Source organism: Pteronotus mesoamericanus, unplaced genomic scaffold (genome assembly GCF_021234165.1).
Source record: "Pteronotus mesoamericanus isolate MK-2021 breed Mesoamerican mustached bat unplaced genomic scaffold, CSHL_Meso_final contig_192, whole genome shotgun sequence".
In the NCBI taxonomy this organism is placed as follows: domain Eukaryota; kingdom Metazoa; phylum Chordata; class Mammalia; order Chiroptera; family Mormoopidae; genus Pteronotus; species Pteronotus mesoamericanus.
The window spans coordinates 2,871,625-2,888,634 of NW_026555082.1; the positions used below are offsets into that span (position 1 = coordinate 2,871,625).

The window sequence follows — 17,010 nt, forward strand, 5'->3', positions numbered from 1 at the left end:
TCTGGCCCCTCCTCCTACCCCTGCCTGGGTCCCTGGTCTTCCCCCCTCCCCCGCCCTCCTCGAAGTGCTCCTTGCGGGAGGGGGCGGCCGCGGTAGTGGCTGTGCTCTGTCCGAACGGAAGCTGTGTCTTTCCCAGCGTTGTCCCCTGGGAAGCACGATTCTGAAAGTGAAGCTGCTGGACATGGGCGAACCGCGGGCTCTGCTGGCCACGGCCCTCTCCCCGCCCCGCCTGGGTGACATCGGGCGCACGGTCCTCCTGCTGAAGGAGGTGGGCCCGTTGCCTGCTCGTGGGTGTGGGGGGGCGGGGGCTTCTGTGACTGATTTTCAGCGTTTCGTGATGTTAGCTTTAAGGTGTTTAGTTGTACCTGCTCAGCATTTGCTTTTAAAGCACACGTAATGACTAATTACCGATTTCACATTCCACACACGGAGTTCACGTGAGCTTTCCCAGTTGTCCTGCCAAAGCTGCGCTGTTTCCCCTGCCCTCCCTCCCAGTGCCCAGAAGTTGAGATGAGACAGTGGCAATAACGTGCAGTGACTTTTCTGAAATACTCCCTTAGGCTGGTATTGGGGTAATGAATGCCCAATGGCATGTGAACGTTCCTCCTGCGGAGGCCGGCGGGGACGCGTCTGCGGCTGCGGGGCCGCCCGATGCGCGGGTTTCCGGGGCAGCCCTCCCCATCGGCCTGCTCAGCCCCCCGTCCCTGCCGCTCACCCGCACCCCAGCGTCCCCCTCCCCTGGCTCTGGGCTCTGCTCCCAGCCTCGGAGGTTCTGCCCTCGCCCCTCGCAGCCAGGGCGTGGGGCCGGCGGGTCCTGTTGTGCGGGCGGAGTCTCGCTTAGCTCTGTGCAGGCGGTGGCGCTAAACCGGGAGCCAGGCAGGCGCTGGTGGGACTGGCCTTGGCTGCCACCCACCAGGCCACCCCCCTTGAAACAAGGATGAAACGGGCTCTGCCCATCTGGAAGCAAACTGCGAGTTTCAGTCGCGTACCCCGGTCCCAGGTTGGCCTGGGTGCCTCTTCAGAGCCCGGCGCGCGGCGCTGGGCCCTCGCTCCATGGCTCAGAGGCCGCCCGAGGGGCTGTGCGCAGGCCGGGCGTGCTCAGGGTGCTCCTCTGTCGGCAAAGGTCGGTGCGCTGGCCGTCGGCGGGCAGCGGGAGGACGAGAACCCGCACGACGGCGAGCTGACCTTCCTCGGCAGAGTGCTGGCCCAGCTCCCCGTCAGCCAGCAGCTGGGCAAGCTCGTGGTCCTGGGGCACGTGTTCGGGTGCCTGGACGAGTGTCTCATCATCGGTGAGTGCCAGGGCGGGCGCGGCGCCCGGCCCCCGACGGGCCGCCGCCGCCCTCTCGCGCCCTCTCACGCCCTCTCTGGTTTCCCTCGGCAGCGGCGGCTCTGTCTCTCAAGAATTTTTTTGCGATGCCTTTCAGGCAGCACCTTGACGGATACAGGTATTTCACGTTCGCATTTTAAAGCCACCTTGTTCTACTGGTAGCGAATGACACTGCTTGCCCTCCCGTTACAGGAACAAGGTGTTCTTCTCTGGCAACAGCAAGAGCGACTGCATCGCCCTGGTGGAGGCGTTCAGGGTAGGCCCGCCAGCCCGCGCCCCACGGCCTTCCCGGTGTCTGCCAGAGTGCGGGCGGGGGCGGGGGCGGGGGCGGGGCCGGGCTCCGAGAGCCACCTGCTGGGAGTGGTGGGTGGGTGGGGGTCCAGGTTCATGAAGCTGATTGAAAAATTGAGTTTGTGAGTTCCCTATAGTTCAACTGTGTTGAAACTGGACTTTAAGAAAACAGCGGAGTCACCAGGAAGCGCTTTGAAACCCGGGTTGTTTCTTTGCAGACCTGGCAGGCCTGCAGACAGAGCGGGGAGCTGCGGCACCCGAAGGTAGGCCCTGGCGGGGCGGGGGTGGCCCCGGGCTGCTCCGGCCCAGCCTGAGGGGCCAGCGAGGCGGGGGGCCCAGGCCTGACCCGGGCCACTGCCTGGCCGGTGGCAGCAGGCCTGCCACGTGTGGGGGCACCGCCCCTGAGCGGCGGCGACCTCCTGCTGCCCGGTGCCTGGGGGGCGCCCGCCTGCCCCCGAGGCTTTCCCTCCGTGGGTTTTAGCTACAGGCTGTGAGCAGCTTGGCCTGCCAGCCTCCGCCCCCCTTTTTGGGTCGGGTTCTGTTCTTGTAAGCAGATGAGACCAAGGGACCGGGGCAGGGGCCTGCCTGGTGGTCTGGACCCTCCCAACGAGGCTGCGGGGCCCCGCGGGTTGCCAGCCAGACGTCTGCCACGCCGCGTTGCTCGTTGGCATGTGGTCCTTCTGGCGTATGTTTTTGGACGAGTCGTACATGTCACGGTAGCCACATTTAGCTCTCACTTGCTGCGTTGATACTGAGTGTGATGCTTTTCTGTGTTTAAGGATGAACTTGACTGGGGACGGTTAAATTACATTCAAATCAAGAGAATTCGAGAGGTAAGTTGTCGTACACAGGGAAGCCGTGAATACGCCAAGAAGCATCCCAGCTTCAGTAGAACTTGTGTGTGTGTTAAATCTCTGTAATAATTTGTAAATGTGAGTACATTTATGTGAAACAGTACACACTTTACACAATTCACAGTCAATTATCTATTTACAGAACATGTAGCAGAGTCACATATAGTTACAAGTAACAGTCGCATCATTTCCAAAGGGAGAGCGTAACCTTCCTCATTCTGAGGGTTGGGTGCTGGTGTCCTCTTTGTCTTTGATTGGATTTGTATGTTAGGGGGTGTCCCCGAGACGGGCTCCCCGGGTTCTGGGATTGGCTAGGGAGGCTCACAGAGCTCAGCCAGGCCGTGTCCCTTGTGGGCTCCCGGGAGCACAGCTGAGGGCGCGGAGTCGCAGGAGCCCAGCGGGACACCCGTGGGGAGGGGAGGGCCGGGTTCCGGGGGGACCGGGGCCAGGGCCCCGTGCGCACGCCGTCTTCTCCCAGCAGCGGCGTGGGGCAGCAGGGCCGTGCCGAGGGTGGGTCGCGGGGCGGGCCTCAGTCACTCAGGGTGCAGCCCCCAGAGGTTGCGTGGCCCGAGGCCCCCAGCAGCCGCAGGCGACAACGGCTGTGTCCCAGGTCTGCGCAGACGTGCGTGGTGCCCAGAGGCGCCGCCCTGAGGCCGGCCCGCCCCTGGGGTGTGTGGGGAGGGCCAGCGGGCCTGCTGTCCCAGTCCTGCTCCGCTCGCTGTCTGGGGGCCCGGCCTGTCCCGCTGTGGTTTTAGAGAACTGCCTCTTGGTTTGATTTTACTCTGTAGGTTTTTCAGGGGAGGGGAAGGGTGGAGGATTTTAATTGGTTGATTTTGCTTTTCTGTTAGTTTAGTTTTTCTGTGTCCTTGGGTTCGGTGTTTCAGTCGTCCTGAGAGGAGCATTGTGTCGCCGATACTGTGAGTGCGTCTGATGGGAGCACGCGGGGCCGCACGTGTCCAGGGGCAGTCCACACCCTGTCCCGCTGGTCTGCGGCCGCCTGCGGCCGCAGCGTCGTCCTCAATGCCAGCACTGCTCAGGAGAGCATTTGAGCTCCCAGGGGGAGAGATGGGGTTTTAGACGTTTTGTTTTGCTGTTGATTTTTGTTGCCCGGCTCCCCGCCCAGCTCCCCCCCAGCCCCCCCGCCCAGCGCCCCGCCCCCCCCGCCCTGCCCAGCGCTCCTGTCTCCCAGGTCTCGCGCGCAGTTTCCTCCCCGCTGTGGCCGTGCTTGTGGTTTGTGTGTTTTTACTTTCTGTAGTTTATTGAGGTAACTTTGTGGACACTTAATTTGCGAGCAGGTCACAGGCCCCTGAAGCCGTGGCCGCGTGCGTGTGTGCTGGAAGTCGGGTGGTTTACGTGGTGCTGTTCTCCTGCAGTGAGGGGTGCTCTGTTCAGAGCGACTGCTCGGTCCCTTAGCGAGTTTTTCACCGTTGCGTCAGTACGCGCTGGTGGTCGTGGTTTTGGACGTGTTTCGAGGACGTTGAAGCAGAGGACTTGGTCATGTGGCCCCTTTCCAGCCTCATTGACTGTGGTTGACCATTGGCATGGCTTCATGTGCACGCGCACACGTGTGTGGGGATGCTGGGACCATGGCGGGGAGAGGGTTTGTGTCTGGCACGTTTTGTCCACACGTCGTGAGCACGCCTTCCGTTCTCTGTTCATCAGCCCCCCGTGAGGCGCCTGGACGCCCAGCAGCGCCCCCTCCAGGAGGAGCCGTTCTTGCCCCACGGTGCGTCGCGTCTGCCCTGATCTGGGCGCGCAGCTGCTCTGAGACATACCCGTCCCTGTGTTTGCCTCAGGTGGCGGAACTGTACGAAGAGCTGAAGAGCCGCATCTCACAGTTCAACATGAGCGTTGGCTCCCGGCGGCCCGCCCTGGACCAGGAGTTCACCTACAAGCAGCGGTTCATCCTGCAGGTGCGCCAGCGCGGGCTGTCTGCCGGCACAGCCCTGGAGGGGGTGCCGCCACCTCCTTCCGGCACGCGTCACGCCGCCCGCATGGAGTGGGACCCGGGGGACCGCTTCCCCCCGCAGTGGCCAGGACCACCCAGGACGGAGCCCTTCGCCATAGCTTCTAAGAAAGCAGATGTGCTCTCAGCATCCTGTGCTGCCGCTTACCCTGAAGATAGCCTGACCGTCCGGGGAGCAGGGCGGGGGCCGTGCAGGGACCGTGCGCGGGGAAGCATGTCCGCGCCGGGCTGAGCTCCTTGCGGGCCCGGGAGGTTGTGCACACCGGGCGGCACGGCGGCCGAGGCAGGCGGAGCTGGGTCTGGGCGATGCGGGAGGCCAGGCTGCCTTGGGGCTGGCGTGTGCTTCAGGCGGCACTTGGCCACTGATGCAGGGACTCCGTGCGGAGTGCTGCTCCCACGGGAGTCCTGGCGGCACCCGCTGGCACTCGGCCCGGCCCTGGGCAGGTGTCCGGGGACGAAGCGGCCAGTGTGCCACCCCCCGCCCCCGCCCCCCACGGGAGGACCGCTTGGGCTGCCTTGAGGAAAGACCATGCCTGGTGTGTTTCTGTTGTGGGAGAAGAACCAGAATTGCAACTCTGCTTGAGCGGTAAAAGGCCCGGTGTTGGAATAAAAACTCACTTTTACCCTGTAGATGTTCTGTCCTCCTGGGAAGAGTGAGGCACGCGGATAGAGCGACGCTGAGGCTTCATGGAAACGCTTTCTCCTCCAGGTCGTGTTGGCAGGCGCTTTCTACCCGAACTACTTCACGTTCGGGCAGCCTGACGAGGAGATGGCGGCGAGGGAGCTGGCCGGCAAGGACCCCAAGACGACCATTGTGGTAGGTGGGGGGGCGGCCGCCTTCTCGGGAGGGCACGGGCCGCCGGTGTGCAGAGGGCTGCCCTTGTGCGCAGCCGACGCAGCATTGCCCTCCTCCACTGTGGCTGGCTGTGCCGGTGCTTGGAGGGCCTGCCCCACGCAGCTCCCTGCTGGCCCCCAGCTGGCCCCCGACAGGCCTGGCAGGAAGCGATGTGCTAGTGGCCCACATGGGTCTGCTGTGTGTTGTCTCGAAGGGTTTAAGGCATTTTTGCGTGAATTTAAGCACGCTTTGTTAATCCACGGCTTTGTTTTACACAAAGTGGCTGTGACCACTTGGCCGCCGGGCCCTGCAGTCTGCACCGTGGCCCCCAGCCCGAGTGCCTCTTGCCTCTGAGGCCCTGCACCCCAGTTCCTCCACCGGGCAGGGGGGCCTGGAAACAGCCCCGAGCCAGCGTGGGTGCTGGGTGAGTCTGGGGGTCGGCCTGCAGGGCCCGTGTGGGGACCCTCCCTCTGCTGAGGGGCTGTGGAGTGCTCGGCTGAGTTCCTGGTGTGCCGTGAACACGGGGGCATTGCCAGCTCTTCCTGTCGCTATTCCCAGCACCACTGACAGGAGGCAGCGGAGCCAGCGAGGAGCAGGTCACAGAGCGCCATCCCGGGGGGCCTGGGGGCAGGGACGGAGCCGGAGTGCAGGCGGGGCGTTGCGGCGCGCGCCTGCGGCCGCCTCCCACAGGGCTGTCTCGTTGGCCATCAGGGGCCAAGCCTCGTGCCTGGCCCGGCTGCTCACGGGGCACCCCAGGCCAGAGCTTGGGCCGTGAACTGCGGGACGGGCAGGCGCACTCAGCCCTCAGTGTGGGCTGGTGGGACGCGGGCTTCCTTCTGGCCGTGACAAGCACATCCTGATCCCTGGGCTGTTTGGACCGGGGAGGGGTTAGCGTCACCACCTGTCTGTTGTTGCCCTTGGCGACGACTCAGAAGGCGCTGTCCTTGGCGCGTCCTGCGCCCAGAACCCGCAGGCCGGCGGCGGTTGCTGGGCGCAGGGCCCTGACGGTCCTGCCTGTGTTGCAGTTGAAGCACACGCCCCCCTACGGCTTCCTCTACCACAAGCAGCTGCAGTCCCTCTTCAGGCAGTGTGGCCAGGTCAAGTCCATCGCGTTCGACGGGGCGAAGTAAGTCGCACGCTTCTGTCCTCGTCTGCCGCTGTGAGAGCTGCGGGGTGCTTCTCGCGCCCGCGGGGGCAGCGCGGGCTGCAGCTCTCGCTCGGGGCTGCGGCTTCCCTGCCACCAGCAGCGACGGCTCTCCCTCGGCCGGGGCCTTGCAGAGCGGGCGGCCGTGGCTGGCGGCCTGGCACCAGGAGGACTAGGGGACGGCGCGTCCTGGGCTGGCGCCCTGGCAGCGGGCTCCGCTGAGGCGCTGTCCCAGCCACCCGCGGCCGTGCCCCGCGTGCCTCTGTGGCCAGGAGGAGCCCTGGGCGAGAGGCCGTCTGCTCAGAGCTGCCGGGGCCGTGCGTCAGACACCGAAACAGCGACGCTTGGCCTTGTTTCGGCTGCAGATGAGGAACAAATGTCGTGTTTTCCAGTGTCGCTCAGAGTATTTGTTTCCAAGAGGGAATGTTTACATGCAAGAGAGGCTTTATAGTTTTAAATGGATTTTTAGTGTTTAAAGTTAGAGACATACCCTAGTATTCTGTAAGTTTCTTTTAGTTTACAGATTCTCGTAAGCCTAGGGAGGAAGAAGCACTTCTGGTTTTTCTTTGACTAATTCCTAGTAACTTGGGCTGAACGCCTTGGCTCTGTTTGCCGTTTGGATCGGTTTTGCCAAACGTTTGAGTCCGTGGCTAGGACTTTGTAAACATGTAAAGGCCTCACGTGGCGGATTGATAAGCCCTCCAGGCAAAACCTTCCTGAGCACGTGAACGGCTGTTACAGGCTCAACAGCTCAGCTCCCAGCGTCCTGAGTTGCCTTCAGTGCTCGCCCGGGCTGCAGACGGTGGGAGAGCCTCAGCCGCCCGTCCAGCCGCCCGTCCCGGGCTGGGGTTGCAGCGCCAAGCCGCCTGCCTGGGACCCTGGGCGTCGCTCACCCGCTGAGGCCTGGCCGTGCAGGGGCCCACCCTGGTGCCCTGTGTCTGTTTCCTGGTCCGCGCCCTGGGCCTTTTCTGGGAATGAGATCGCTGGTGTTTTGTGGGAGGTGCAGATGGGTATTTCCACCCGCCCCGAGAGAAGCCAGCCGGCGCGCGGCTCTCTGCTCAGGTGCCTGGTGGCCGTGTGTGCAGGGCCTTCGTGGAGTTTTCCCGGAACCCAACAGAGAGATTCAAGACCCTTCCCGCCGTGTACTTGGCCATAAAGATGTCTCAGCTCAAGGTGCCCCTCGAGCTGAGCGTGCACTCGGCAGAGGAGGTCGAGGGGAGGCTGCTCGGAGGGGCTGTGTCGAAGCTCCGGAACACCAGGTACTTCCGAGGGAGGTGGGGGGGGAGCTCTCCACCTGCCTCCAGGGTTTCAGTGTTTTCAAGCCGCTGACCTCGCTTCCGCGGCAGCGCTGGCTGCGAGGCCCCGTGTCCCACCCCCTCGCCGCGCTCGAGCACAGCGCTCGGCCGCCCTGAACCCCCGTGCTCTCGTCCCCTCCTTCCACCCCAGTTTTACTGAGCACGTGGTGCTGCGTGCGTGTAAGCGTGTAAGCGTGCAGCGTGCCGCCTCGGTCTACGTGCGCCGGCAGGCGGTTACCGCGAGGGGTTCCCCTGACATCCAGCCTCCCAGAGAGAGGCCCTGAAAAGAGGAAGGAGAGGCAGCGACCCTTGGGCCAGAGCGCTCCGCCCCTCAGAGCCCGCAGCAGCGGCTTTGCCTTCCGGCCACGGCCTCTCCCTGCTGCGGGCTGGGGCTCCCCTGCTTCACTTCCGACCTGCACCTGCAGCGCGTGTGGGCCCTGGGGCTGGGAGGCGGGGCCCTGCCCGGGCCCGACCCCCTCCCGCCTCTCAAACGGGTCTGGGAGTGCGGGCGAGGGCGGGGCTGCCGTCTCCGCTGTGATTTTTCCTCTTCGCGCTGGAAGGAAAGCAGCAGGAAGGGAAACTTTCATTTTTACCAAATGTGTGTTTTGTGCCCTTGAACTTGGCAGTCACTCGCTGTCGTCCTGCTTCAAAGGATGAGCACTGATTCTTGGGCTTGTTAGAAAACTGCGTGTCTTTTCTAGTAACATGGAACCAGGCACAGATTCTCATAGTTTTCTAAACCTCGGGAACCACAAGGTAGAAAACGGGGCAGATCCTAGATTTAGAATGTATCCCCTTGAAAATAGAGATCCATGAGTGTCTTGATCTTGAGAATACATTGTTCCTGGCGAGTGCGGACGGACCGCTGGGTGCGCCCCCGCAGGGCCGCTCGGGAGCCCCAAACGCGCCGGGGGGGAGACCCAGCGCGTCCTCCCTGGTGCAGGTGTTCCCCTGAAATGATCTCGTCCAGTAGAGACGGGGGACATCCAGGCAGTCCACGTACGTGTATGTTTTCTTTTTAACACTTTTATTCTTTTTCCCCAAATCACGGTAAACAGGGTGAATGTGGACTTCCAGAAGCAGACCGTGGACCCTGTCCAAGTGTCATTCAACACACTGGACAGATCTGGCGTGGTTTCCGACCTCCTCCTGACGGTCGAGGTCACGGAGGTGAGAGTCGTCGGAGCTGCCCGCTCGCTCCTTGGAGCAGCTCGCCGTGCGTGGGTGCGGGGCCGGGGCTGCTCCTGCACCGTGCGGGCCGAGCCATCGAGGGAGGGTGGCGGGCGGGCCCCGTCGCGCTCGTGACGTGGGAGTGTGGCTGAGACGCGAAGTGAAGCAAGATGTTCACTTTGGGTTCAGAGTTGCGGTTTTGAAAGTTGAGTGTGCTTGAAATGCTGGAAATCAGCTTTAGCCACAAGATGCAGGTGAGAATATAACTGGTGTCATAGTGTATGCCTGTGTAACTCAGTTTATGTTCACAGAATTAGCGTCGCTACCGTTTTTCTGTAAGTATAAATGAAATGAAGTTTACTTTTAGAGAGAAGGACAGGGCGGCGGGGGGAGAGCGCAACAGAAACCCGCAGCCTGACCCGCAGCCCAGGCAGGTGCCCTGACTGGGAATCGAGCCGGAGACGCTCGGGTTCGCTGGCTGGCGTTCAACCCGCCGCAGCAGCCAGGGCTGAGTGAAATAAAGTGCAGCCGAGCTTTGTGATGAATTTGGAGCCATGCGTCGTTGGGAGCCGCCACGTGGAAACCCCGGCAGCCGTGGCCCCAGCTGGCTGACGGCTGCAGTGGGCGGGGCCCTCTTCCCGGGCCCTCGCACCGGCCCTCCCCGCGCTCCCCGGCACCGCTCCCAAGGGGGGCGGGGTGCTCCTGTTGGAGACCTGGGGGTGCGGCTGGGGAGAGCTGGTGGCCAGCGGGCTTTACCTCTCCCGCTCCCCTCCTCTCCTAGGTGGTCGAAGTAGGGCACTTTTGGGGGTATAGAATCGATGAAAAGAACGCCGCGGTTCTGAAGAAGCTCACTGCTGAGATAAACCGCCTGAAGCTGGTTCCCTTGGCCGTCCACCCACACCCAGACCTGGTCTGCCTGGCGCCTTTTGCCGACTCGGATGAGCCGAGCTACTTCAGGGCGCAGATCCTCTACGTGTCCGGGGGCTCCGCAGAGGTGTGCTGGCCGCGGCGCCCTGCGGGGGCGGATGGGCGCGCGGGTTGCCGTCTTCCCTGACTCAAAGTGGGGGTTAAATAGCACGTAATCACGTTTGGAAAAGTGGCCGGGGAGAGCAGACCTCTCCCTCAGTGACCAGCGCGGCTCGGCAGCGAGAGTCCCATGGTGCCGGGGGGAGCGGGGGCAGTGGTGACACAGTGTCCCCACCGACGGGGCCTTCGTCCCCTGCTAGGTGTTTTTTGTAGACTACGGCAACAAGTCTCACGTCGACCTGGATCTTCTGATGGAGATCCCCTGCCACCTGCTCGAACTCCCGTTCCAGGTACGGCCGGCTGGCCCCTGCGCTGTGCCCGGGAGCGCAGGCTGGCTCCTGGGGGTCATGGGGGACTTGCGTAGTTGCTTGAGCCATGTTGGGGTCCCCCCACTCGATTCCAAAATATAGGTTGCCATAGTCGTTTTTGCCAGTGTTGCTTTCGGAGTTGAAATACACGGAGGGCTTCACACTGTAAAACTGTCTGGTCCTGTTGAAGGAGACAGGCTGGGTGGGCCAGGGACTGGCCGACGCGGAGCCTTCCCGACAGGACGGAGACGGGCAGGGGCCGCTCTGCTTGGCCACTGCCGTGGGACCGCAGTGGCAGGGGCCTCCGAAGCACCTCACCCAGCCCCGGTGGTTGGCCGTGGGGCTGGCGTGCTGGGAGCTGGGTGGGGCGGGGCGGGCGGGCGGCCGTGCCTGGGCTCCGTCACCATCACCGACAGCCGGCCCCGCCCCCTGCCCGCAGGCGCTGGAGTTCAGGGTCTGCCGGCTGCGCCCGTCGGCCTGGTCCCTGGTGTGCGGGGAGCACTGGAGCAGCGGGGCCAGCCGGCGCTTTGCCGCCCTGGTCAGCGGCCGCGTGCTGCTCGTCAGGGTCTTCTCCGTGGTGCACTGCGTCCTCCACGTGGACGTGTACCTGTCCTCGGGGCTGCGGGACGTCGTCAGCGTCAGGGACGTGCTCATCGCCGAGGGCCACGCCGAGCTGGCGGAGGAGTGCTACGAGTCGAGGGTGCGTGCGGGTCCGCGCAGTGGGGGCGGGGAAGGGGCGGGGCACGGTTGATGTCTGCCAGGGTCCTTCCAGGCTAAACATAGTGACTGGGTGGTGGCTGCTGGTTTCCTGGTAGCAAGCTGTTTTTTTTCTTCTTGGAATGGAAATAAGATATGAAAATGTTCTCTGGGGTTTTCCGATGGGTTCCCGGCTTTAGCTCCTTGGTGTGAGTCATCAATAAAAGATTTGTTACTGGCGTTTCAGACGTTTCAAAATGCCTTTGAGCTGTTGCTTTCAGAATGGGCTCCGCAGCTGTTTTTCTTGGTCTGAGGCTCCAAGGTGCCACTTTTGAGGCTGCTGTGCAAGGTCGTGGGGGGCCAGGCTCGGCGGTACACATAGGTGCGCGAGAGCCGCTGAGTGCTGTTTCCACGCACGGGGAGCACTCCCGGGTCCTGGGGACGGTCCCCGTGGGGAGCCAGTGTTGCGTTTACAGGGAGTCCCTTGGAACTCCCTCGCAGTCAGTTCTCTGACGGCTGATGGGTGGAGACCTTAGGAAGCCCGTCTGACTTTTGTCTGAATTTACAATGCATTGGACAAAGTCACCTCCTGACACCTGAATCACCGGGAGATCAGCTAAGAGAAAGGTCGTGCCTGAGAAAATACTTCGATTCATTTGGAATAAAGGGCTTTTAATACAGTTTTAAAAAACCTTTATTGTGTTTTCCCCAGTACCACGTAGCCCCTTTATTCCCCTCTCCCCCTGCAACCCACCCCACTGGTGTCCTGGGTCCACGGGTCCTTTTTCCGTTTTGCTCAGCCCTCCACCCCCACCTGAGCTGTCCTCTGCGCTCCATCTGCGAGTCTCTCTGTTTTGCCTGTTAGTTCAGTTTGTTCATTAGATTCCCCACGGGAGCGCGCTCACACGGCGTTTGTCTTTCTCTGACGGGCTCAGTTCACTCGGCGGCGTGTTCGGCAGGCCCGTCCCTGCTCTCAGCGAAGATGAGACTTTTCCTTTCCGTGGCTGAGCAGTGCTCCCTTGTGCTAACGGCCCCTGTTGTTCCATCCCCTCGTGCACCGGTGGGCACTTGGGGAGGTTTTTTTGTAAAAGGAAGTTTTCTCATTTTGTTCAGCAAAGCCATGAAGTTCTGAAGGGGCTCTTTTCCAAATCGGGAGAAGGCGTGACCGACGTGTGCGTGCCGTCCCCGGGGAGGGACAGTGAGAAGCGCCTGATCCGGGTCTTGTTGGACAGCTTCGCCTCCAATAAGCTCGGGACCCCGAGCCACAAGGTACCGCCCTTGGCTTGTCTGCCGACACCCGCGCGCCGCGCTCACGCCATCCTTCCGGCCTCGGGCCGAGCCTTGCGCAGCGTGGTGCAGCTGAGGGAGGAGCCCGTGCTTGTCCTGGGGCTGTGCGGGGGTGGGCTGGCATGTGTGCCGGGGACAGACACCGAGTGAGCCTGGCTCCCTCCTGCCGCCTGGATGGGGAGGAGGGCCAGCCAGCACGTCCCCTCGCGGGCTGGTCACGGGCTGGTCACGGGCTGGTCACGGGCCACAGTGGTCGGGTGCTGCCGGGCGGCCAGAGACTCTGGAAACTCGTGGCATGAGAGGCTGGCGGCACCGTCGATGGCAGAGATGCGCCGTCTTCAGGGCACTGCTTCCCGCCAAGTCTGGAAGGCCGGCGCCTGAGGTGTAGCTTCTCTCTTTCCTGAGCGTGGGAGCCGACTTTGGATCTTCAAAGTGTTAACGTGACACCTCGCTGCTCGGTGACGGTGTGTGTTTGTGTGCACAGGCAGTGCTGCACGGGCCTTTCAACCCGTACGAGCTCAAGTGCCACAGTCTGACCAGGATCTCCAAGTTCAGGTATGGCTCGCTAAGTTTTACACGGAACTCTTCCCTGTGCCCCCGCGTGTACAGAGCTCGTCAGAGACGAGTCTCCTTTCCCTCTGGCTGTGGGCACGTGTTCCCTTCCCTAACTGCCGCCCTCTTCGCTGCCCCATGTGAATGCCACTCTGTGTGGGACGTTGGGGAGTATCTTTCATCCCAGAATCCTCCTCTCTGTCCTTGTGATCACCGTTGGTCGCTTGGCGAATGTGGGGCTGCCTGCTGTCCCTGGGGACGGCACGGCCTGGGGCATCAGCAGTGAGCAAAACGTAGTCAGCGTCCTCCCAGAAGTTGGGGGTCCAGGGCGGCGTTCGCAAGAGAGAGCGGTAACCACCGGGGAGGCTGACGAGGGTCTCGGCAGGGCCACGGGGCGCTGGGGCAGCACCAGGGAGGCCCCCGCTCGCAGAGGCTGTCCAGGGGAGCCGAGGCAGACGGGCGCGGAGGAGCTGGCCAGGCGGTGTGGCGGGAGGGGGCGCGGGTCCGGTGGAAGCGGCTGGCGGGGGCCGGGGCCCTCCCAGGGGAGCTGCTTGGAGAGTGGTGGAGAGTCAGCAGGGTGCACCGAGGCCGCAGAGCTGGTGCCGGGCTGAGGGGCGCCGGCGGAGGGGCTAGGGCAAGACCTTACTGTGTGCGTTGGACAGGGGCCCCTTTGGTGGCGAGGCAGACCCTGGCTTCCCGGTGCCCTGGGGCTCGCGGCGCAGGTGTCCCTGGGAGCCAGTTAGGAGTACAGAGCTCCGGCCGCCCAGGCAGCTGACCAAGCGCCTGCTGCTCCACAGGCCCCTGCGGACCTGTGGTTCGTTCGAGTCTGCACTGGATTTCGGGGTAGAAGGGTCCCTGGGAAGGAGCTCACGCCTCCAAGGCTGGCCGCGGTGTCAAGCCCGGAGCAGGGGGCGCAGAGACCAGGGCTTTCCCACAGCCGCTGGGTGTGGCATCCCCGGCAGCTCCTTGGGGGGAGCTGAGGACGCCCTCCTGGCCTTTGGGGCCTCTGCGGGGTGGGGGTGGCAGTGGGGTGGGGGCAGACCACTGAGTGTCCCCTGCATGCTCCGCAGCCGGCCTGGCGGGGGTGCAGGTGGTGGCCCCCACAAGTCGGGAGGAGGGGCAGAGACGGGGTGTTGTCTGCACATAGGTGGGCCTCGCGGCGTCGCGTGGGCATGAGCAGGAGGCAGCAGGGCCCCAGGGTGAAGGGGTGGCAGTCCAGGAGGGACGGGGGCGCAGAGGTCGCGGACAGTTGTGTTTCCGCCGCTCGTCAGGGCCCTGGCGCATGTGACCGCACCTCTGAAGGGGTCCGCTGCGGGGCGGGCATGGCACGGGGCCGGGGCGGCGCCGCAGTCTCCCTGCTGGCTCCTTGCAGGCGCGTTTGGATCGAGAAGGAGAGCATCAACTCGGTGGCCATCAGCGACACCCCCGAGGACCTCCACCAGCGGGTGCTGGTGGCAGCGTCCCTCTCCGTCAACGCCACCGGTGAGCAGGGGCCGCTCTTCGGGCGGGCCTTCCCGCCCGGCCTTAGTTGCTGGGCACGGAGGGTCCTGGAGTTCCAGGCACGTGGCTGGGTCCAGGCTGTCGCCTGCGGGACCGGCTGAGGCGGGTGGGAGGAAGGGAGCCCTGCCCCCTGCCTTCCACGCGTGGGTGCAGAGGCCGGCGGCTTGCCCCTCTTGCCCTCGCTCTGCCGCGTGCGGCCGTGAAGCGGGACCGGCCCAAGGTCTTGGTCCCAGACAGGCCCGCAGGCCGGATGAGGAGGAAGGGAGTGAGGGGACCAAGCAGAGGGCACCCGAGACGGCTAGAGGGTTGAGCGTGGAGGTGGGGTGCCTGTCTGCAGGGAGCTGTGGGAATGGGCAGCAGGGAGTGCTTCGTTGTGGGGCTGCCCGGGGGGCCAGGCCAGCAGAGGAGCGGCCCCCTGGGGCGGGGGGATGGTCTGCCCAGGGAGTTACCCATGGGACCTGGCCTCTCACCGGCTGACTGCAGGGTCCACCATGCTGCTGAGAGAGACCTCCCTGCTGCCGCACGTCCCTGGGCTGCCGGCCCTGCTCAGCATGCTGTTTGCCCCGGCGATGGAGCTGAGGTGCGTATGTGTCACCCCGGCTGTCGTGAGGGGGTGCCTGGGGAGAGACGGGCTCCCCTTCCCTCCCTCCCTCCTTTTGGAGAAAGCCCCGGGCCCCTCCCTGCATTGGGGTGGCTGGCGTGGCCTCTCCGAGTACCGTGCGTCTGATCGGACTCGCTAAGGAGGAGGCCGGGGGAGCGCGTACGGGGCCACATGGGGCCACACAGGAGCTCGAGCGGCATCTGCTCAAGGAAACGGGGTGAGGCCTGAGGCCTGAGGTCCAGAGGCCGTGAGGGCAGCCTCACCGCTGCGGGTGGGCCGTGAGCGTGGCTGTTGGGTTTCTGGCAGCCGGTCGTCGGCAGGAGGCCTGGTCAGTGCCGCTCCGGGCAGTGGCTGTGAGGGGAGACGACAGCCCGCTCTGCCCCCGGCCGCTGTTTTGGTGCCTGGGACCACCCAGGCGCTGGAGTGCGGAGAGCCGTGTGTGCGCAGCGGCCTGCGGCGGGGCCTCGGCCGGCTCTCCCTGGACCGCAGGGCTCACGGAGCATCTTTCTGTGCATGTGGTGCCCGCTGCCTGGTTTGCGGGGGTGGGGGTGGGGTCACTGGGGAAGGGACCAGGCCTGGCCCCAGGGAGCCCCCATTCTGGGGGCAACATAGACCAGGTGACTGTGACACACCGAAGTGAGGCCTAGCGCCCATGCTCCCCAGGCGGCGGGCGGTGGGGCTGCGGACGGAGGAGCCTTAGACGCCCTGTCGAGTCCGAATCCCGATAGCGGGCTGCGGAGACCCTGCTGTGGGCTCCGCCCGGCCTGCCGTGAGGCCTCGTCAGGGTCGGCCGTGCAGTCTCAAGTGTTCAGTGCTTTTTTTCAGTTGTTCTTTTTTTCTCCACTGAAACATACGTGCACTTAGAAAAATCTAGAAAAAGTTGAATGAAAAAAATGAACATGATCATTTCTAAACATTCAATGTGTGTATTTCCAATGTTTTTACATGTATACGTTTTATCTTGTTAGGTTTTTGTCATAGTACATCTTTTCCCACAAACCCCAAGCGGGTTCGTATTTTCATGACACGCTTGTCAGTGCTCACTTAGGTTGCGCGTGACACGCAACAGCCCGTATGAACGGCCTCGTCTCGGACCCGACCTCTCGCGAACTTGGGTGGTGGGGTTTGCCGCCTCTGGCTGTGCCGTTGTGACATGATCACACCCCCGTGAACACCCAGTCTCCCGCGTGGGCCTCCTGGAAGCCAGCGTCGCCCTGGGCGGAGGCGGGGACGTGCCCGGGACACACCCGGGGACACACACCGACCTCCCTCGGGGCCTCTGACAGCCGGCCCATGTTTTCGGCTGGGCCAGGCCTGCTTAGCACTCTCTTAAATGGAAGCTCTTAGAGGATGTGAGCAACCGCGTGTTATTTTTAGATCTCCAAAGTGGAACTAGTTCAGTTGCTGACACTCAAGAAGTTCGGGGTAATTGTACTGCAAATACCATCTTACTAGAAAAAGAGCTGAGGAGGAGGAGGCGGAGCTTCTCTCAGAGCTGACGCCCGGCACTCCCGGGGCTGGTTTACAGGGCCAGCGTGGGGGGCCGCTGAGCCTGCGGGGCTGCGCCCACGTTCTGGCCACCACCCCCCTGCCCCCCGTCATGCAGGGTTTGACTGCTGCGTCGGCTGCAGCCGTCTGCGGGCGGGCACCTTCCTCGTGCCCAGACGCGCGGCCTCTGGTGGCCGGGCAGCGCAGGTGGGGCTGGGGCTGCCACGGGCCAGGTGTGCCTGCAGGGACAGCTTGGCCTCGTGGGCCCGCAGCGCCCTCCACCCGTGGCCTGCCTCTCGGGCTCCGCCTGCGGGGAGCGTGCCCAGCGCAGCGCCAGCAGCCTCCAGCCCCGGGGGCGGTCCGCCGGTGGCCGCTGCTGCGGAGAGGCTGCATGGTTCTCTGTGAGAGGCACGGTCCATGGCCTCTGGGTCTGTGCCCATCCAGTCACAGCTGATGGCAACTTGAAATCTGCAGGAGTGGGAGGAAAGAGAGAGAAGTGAAGAATTGAAGTGTGACGTTTCATTAGCATTCACAGAGGAGGAGATCCGGTGGCCCCCCGCTGGCCAGCAGAGGCCCGCTGTCCCCGCTCCCAGCCCGGGCAGCCCAGCTTCTGTGTCCAGCCACTCGCTGGTCTGCGGCACCGAGCCTCCCTCCATGCTCCGCTGGTCGC

General features: G+C 63.8%; 1 protein-coding gene across 1 annotated transcript in view; it reads left to right on the plus strand.

Annotated features, from left to right (window-relative positions):
- The window catches only part of TDRD9 (tudor domain containing 9), a 61,279-nt gene that overhangs the window by 36,984 nt on the left and 7,285 nt on the right, over positions 1–17,010 (plus strand). The window contains 18 exon segments of the mRNA XM_054567683.1: positions 137–268; positions 1,124–1,289; positions 1,382–1,445; positions 1,520–1,583; positions 1,837–1,881; positions 2,398–2,451; positions 4,269–4,385; positions 5,148–5,255; positions 6,299–6,399; positions 7,503–7,676; positions 8,771–8,882; positions 9,664–9,876; positions 10,109–10,198; positions 10,656–10,916; positions 12,026–12,181; positions 12,684–12,754; positions 14,124–14,233; positions 14,735–14,831. Coding sequence (XP_054423658.1) covers positions 137–268; positions 1,124–1,289; positions 1,382–1,445; positions 1,520–1,583; positions 1,837–1,881; positions 2,398–2,451; positions 4,269–4,385; positions 5,148–5,255; positions 6,299–6,399; positions 7,503–7,676; positions 8,771–8,882; positions 9,664–9,876; positions 10,109–10,198; positions 10,656–10,916; positions 12,026–12,181; positions 12,684–12,754; positions 14,124–14,233; positions 14,735–14,831 — 2,135 coding nt within the window.